This window comes from Mandrillus leucophaeus, unplaced genomic scaffold (genome assembly GCF_000951045.1).
Source record: "Mandrillus leucophaeus isolate KB7577 unplaced genomic scaffold, Mleu.le_1.0 Scaffold1878, whole genome shotgun sequence".
Classification (NCBI taxonomy): Eukaryota; Metazoa; Chordata; class Mammalia; order Primates; family Cercopithecidae; genus Mandrillus; species Mandrillus leucophaeus.
Genome location: NW_012101896.1, coordinates 31,151 through 36,266, shown reverse-complemented (window position 1 = coordinate 36,266; position 5,116 = coordinate 31,151). Strand labels below are relative to the sequence as shown.

The 5,116-nt window shown below is 44.7% G+C and overlaps 1 protein-coding gene across 2 annotated transcripts in view; it reads left to right on the top strand.

Annotated features, from left to right (window-relative positions):
* The first annotated feature begins 2,432 nt into the window (after window positions 1-2,432).
* The window catches only part of ATPAF1 (ATP synthase mitochondrial F1 complex assembly factor 1), a 31,557-nt gene continuing 28,873 nt past the window's right edge, over window positions 2,433-5,116 (top strand). The window contains exons 1-3 of one of the 2 annotated variants that reach the window (XM_011978033.1): window positions 2,433-2,664; window positions 2,947-3,055; window positions 4,396-4,486. Coding sequence is in view for 1 of the 2 variants with exons in the window: in XM_011978032.1 (XP_011833422.1) it covers window positions 2,663-2,664; window positions 2,947-3,055 (111 nt within the window). In the remaining variant the exon portion in view is untranslated. The remainder of the gene's footprint in view (window positions 2,665-2,946; window positions 3,056-4,395; window positions 4,487-5,116) is intronic. The other variant, XM_011978032.1, reaches the window with a different exon arrangement.

Sequence of the window (5,116 nt, the reverse complement as noted above, 5' to 3'; positions counted from 1 at the left end):
GGCCCCGGCTGGCTGGAGGCGGGCAGGAGGCGGGAGGAGGGGCGGCCCGGGCTGCTGGGCCTTAGGACAGCCCTGTGAGGTGGGCACTGGTACTGTCCCCACTCTTTAGATGATGTAGCCAGGCTCCACGTGGCTAGGTCACTTGCCCAAGATCACACAGCTAGTTGGTGTCAGAGCTGGGAGTCTGCAAAGCCCTGGCTCGTTCCACGTTTGTCTGTTTTGGTTCTCCAAACGCTAAGGTAGACTCTTATGACAGCCCTGAGGCAGGCAGCTCAGACACCTGTCCTCATTATGGAAATGGGAAAACGCCTTCTAGAGAAGGGACTTGACTTGCTCAAGGTCACATATTAAGACAGCTGAGGCCCTTGTCTGCAAGGAAAGGCGATTGGGGATAGGAGGAGGGCATCAAAGACTAGTAGTGTCACAGTCGGATCACCCATTGAACCCTCTTAAGATAAGGGGACTGAGGATCAGCGAGAGTAGGAGACTTGCCAAAGGTCACACAGCTCTTTGGGATTTGTCTGACTCTGAGTCCAGGGTCCCTAACACCACCCCTTAGCTTCCAGAGGGAAGGCCCTGGAGCTTATAGGGGCTTGAGGTGCATGTGAGGGGCTATAGGAGAGTCTGAAGAGTTCAAGCGGGAAGAGCTAAAGGAGAACAGAGGTGAAAATTAAAGGGGCTTGGGAGAGAATTTAGCAGGGTAAGAAGGAAACCAAAGAGTTATGAAAGGAAACCAAAGAGTACGGTAAATTCTTTGAGTTCTGTCTCATCTCTACTTCCACTGCCTTAATTTACTCCATCGTCGTCACTTGGGCTGTTGCCATTATCCTCTAGTGTTCCCTACTTCCATTCCTGGACCCCTTTACCCCAGTTCCTCTCACTGCTACTATAGTGATCTTTCTTGCCATTTGAAACAGTTATGCTGGCCGGGCGCGGTGGCTCAAGCCTGTAATCCCAGCACTTTGGGAGGCCGAGATGGGCGGATCACAAGGTCAGGAGATCAAGACCATCCTGGCTAACACGGTGAAACCCCGTCTCTACTAAAAAATACAAAAATCTAGCTGGGCGAGGTGGCGGGCGCCTGTAGTCCCAGCTACTCGGGAGGCTGAGGCAGGAGAATGGCGTAAACCTGGGAGGCGGAGCTTGCAGTGAGCTGAGATCCGGCCACTGCACTCCAGCCTGGGCGACAGAGCGAGACTCCACCTCAAAAAAAAAAAAAGTTATGCAGTAAATGAATGAGGATTCTTGCTCTCCTTCCAGCAGCATTGAGATAGTCTCAAGTATTTGTCATCTTAAAAACCTTTCCTTGATGTACATTCCCCAATGAGCTTCTCTCGTTAATCTGTATTTGATCTCTTTTACACACAAGCATCTCTGAAGAGTTGTCTACTCATACTTTGAATACTTTATCAGCATCCATTCATTCTTACCCACTCATGAACAAATGAATAACTGGTTTTGCCCTCCTTTCCTACTGGATCATTCCCATCAACATTTATACATACTGTTATCCCCCCACTCACCTCTAAATAACATCCAAACTCCTTAATGTTTCGCACAAGTTCCTCGCACCCTAGTCCCTGCCAGTCTCTCTCTAGCTTTATCTATTAGCAAACTTCCTTTGAAAAAAAATGGAGAGGAGGGGATGTTCCAGGTAAGGGGAGCAGCAGCATAAATAAAGGTACAGAGGCATGAAACTACCTTAACATTTGGGGATGTTTGAGCAAATTTTCATCATAATACCTGTTGCACTTTCATTTGTTTACTTTTATGCCTGTCTCTCCCACTAGATAGTGAGCTCCTTGAGGTAAGGAGTCTGACTCATTTATTTCTATATCCTCAGATCCCAGCAAGAGCTTCACTGCCCAGGCTGTCCCTTGCCCTCTCTACCCCTTCACTATGGCAGGCCCAGTTGCAACTGTGGCCACTAGCAGGGTTGACCCTGGTCCTGGTACAGCCCCCAGGGCTGCTTGCAGCTCTGGCCAGGCAGGTGCCATGCCCTACTAAGCAGAAACCCCTGGTGTGGCTCTTTATTGAGGAGGAGCTGGCCCACTACAGAGAGAAGAAAAACAGCCCATCTACATGACAGTGAAGGCAGTGGTGTTTTATGTCACCTCCAGAAAGGAATTTTATGGAAGAAGAGGCCACCTATAATGCCTTGACAAGGAAAGTCCACCAGAGGGATAGCCAAGATGTCCCTGGGTCCTACAGACCTCACCTATGAAACTCTGGATCTCATGGCCAAAGAGCTGGAATCCCTGGATGATATCTTCACCACAGTGTACAAAACCAAATATCCCATGGTTAGCTACACAGCCTGAAGAATTCTTAATAGGGACAGCACCCCAGCCTGGATTTCAAACCCGAAAACCAACTCCATTTTGACATAAAGAATGTGTTCTGATGTTTCACCTCCAAGAGCAGCTTCTTTGGAGGGTGGGTCAGGGAGACACTAAGATGCTAAATCTTCTGCAAACTAGGCTGCCTAAAGCCTCTGAATCACCAGGATCTGAATAAAACAGATGTTTAACCTAGTTGGGGGGACATATTTTCAAGAACTGGATGTATTCAAGTAAAAGCTTGACACCTAGTAAGGAGGCTGTAGGATTGTTGCCTGAAGAGGTGATCCAGCAAGATGACCTCAAAATTCTAAGTACCCTAAATGTAAGTACCTGAGGGACTAAGCCCTGTGTAAACCTAGGGAACAGCCTGCAAAAGAAAAATGTTACACAGGCCCCTTGAGGATTAACAACAGTTGAATAACAGGATTTCTTTTTCCGGTTTCTTTATTTCTAGGCCTATGCCCAGTTCTTACTAACTGAAGGCAAATTTTTCAACCTCTCTGAACGGCAGTGTCCTTTCTCTGTAGAGGTGGAAAGTGATGCTTTATTATTTTAGAATCCAAAAAGGCCCAGTTGGTTTACCCTTTGGTTTACCTCTGATCAGGTCTGACCCAGCTGCTTTTGAGTCCCGTCTGGAGAAACGCAGTGAATTTCGGAAGCAGCCAGTGGGGCGTTCCAGGCAAGGTGATTTTATCAAATGTGTGGAACAGAAGGTAAGACCTGCCCCCACTGGTGGTGTTTGCTTACCAGCACTCCTTTAACCTCCTTACCCTGGCCCTTATCCTTAAAGTTGGTCTATTGATGGGTCAACTGGGTGAACTAAACATAGTCTCTCCCAACTCCGTTTCCATCCATAAATGTTTATCCTGCTCTTTCTAGGCAAAGTACTGTGGTCGTGGTGGAGATATAGAAGTATGAGAGGGGTACTTCCTGCTCCCAAGAGGAGCAGTCTAATGGTCAAGGCAAGGCACACTTGGCAGCGGGCTAGAGGTATCAGAGAAAATTTCCCATGGGAGATGGAACTTGACCTAGGCTAGGAACGTTGTGGGGGATTTAAATTAAGTAGAGAGGAGGGAATGGGACTTTGATGTAGAGCAGGGGTCATCAAATTTTTTCTGTAAAGGACTAGATGTTAAATATTTTAGGCATTGTGGGCCATATGGTCTTCTTTGTGACTACTCAGCTCTACCATTATAGTGCAAAAGCAGGCCTAGACCGCACGTAAATGAATGGGTATGGTTCTGTTCCAATAAAACTTAATTTACAAAAATATTTGGCAGACTAGATTTAGTTTCCTGACAACCAGCCACCCCTGCCAACCCACCCCCATCCATTCCCATGTTGAGGAATTAGCTTAAACAGAGGAAGAGCTTTGAAAGTAAAAGGGGTTTCAGGAGACAGCATGGTACCGTACCCAATTAAAATGGAGAGGGAAGTGTTAAGGCTAAAGAAGTAAGTTAGGCATTAAACTCTTTGGGCTTAAGGAGTACAGGCAGGTTAATTTAGCTGCTAAGAGGGTGAGCTCTGGGGCCAGATGCCAAGGACTGAATCCTAACCCTTCCAGTTACTAGCTGGGTGACTCTTCAGCAAATTGTTACTTCTCCATGCCTCAGTTTGCTTATCTGTAAAACAGGAATAATAACAGTACCTACTTCACAGAGTTGTGCTGAAGAGATAATGCCATTTAAAACTCTTTAGCCCCATCCCTGGCATAATAACTACTTAATATATATTAGCCATTATTATCCTTAAATAGGAATCAAAACTGAGGAAAAGCATGTTGAAAACTGTGTCTGGGAAGATTATTCTAATGCAGTGTTTTTCAAACTTTTTGACCATGACCCACAGTAAGAAATATATTTTACATTGCAGTTCAGTACACACGTGTGTATGTGATTGTAACTGAAAAAAAAAAATTTTACAAAATAATGCTTACTTTTACAACATGCAGTCCATTCTTATTAATTTTTATTCTTTTTCATCTTTTGAAAAACTCTGATCACAATCCACTAAATGTATTTCACAACCTATTATTTGAAAAATTCTAACCTAGGGTGGTGCACAGAAGAAACTGGTGTAGGAGAGGCCAGGACCAGGGAAAATATGGAGTAATCCAGGTGTGCGCTGTAGAAGCCTGAATTAAGGTAGTTATAGTAGAAAACTGGGATTCTACGTTGTGTTTTAAAGTCAAATTAGAAGTGTTTATTTTACTTGGAAAATACTTTCTTTGCTTAAATTTTAAGTGAATCTACTTAGTCTTAGTAACTAGTTTAGTTAATTAGAACAGGATTAATAGTAGATGGGTTGCCAGGCATGGTGGCTCACGCCTATAATCCCAGCACTTTGGGAGGTCGAGGTGGGCAGATCACTTAAGGTCAGGAGTTCAAGACCAGCCTGGCCAACAGGGTGAAACCCTGTCTCTACTAAAAATACAAATACATAACTTAGCTGGATGTAGTAGCGGATGCCTGTAATCCCATCTACTTGGGAGGCTGAGGTCAGAGAATTGCTTGAACCTGGGAGGCGGAGGTTACAGTGAGCTGAGGGCACAGTGAGCTGAGGTCATGCCACAGCATTCCAGCCTGGGCAAAAAAAAAAAAAAAATAGTAGATGGGTTAATTATAACAAGGTTGGGGAGCAAATTCAACTCCTATGACAAATAGTTTACAACTTTATATGAACAAACAATTCTTTCTACAAATATTTTAACAATTGTCATTTCCTATAATAAACATTTATAGTAGCAAGGTTACAAGTCAATAGCTCTTGGAAAT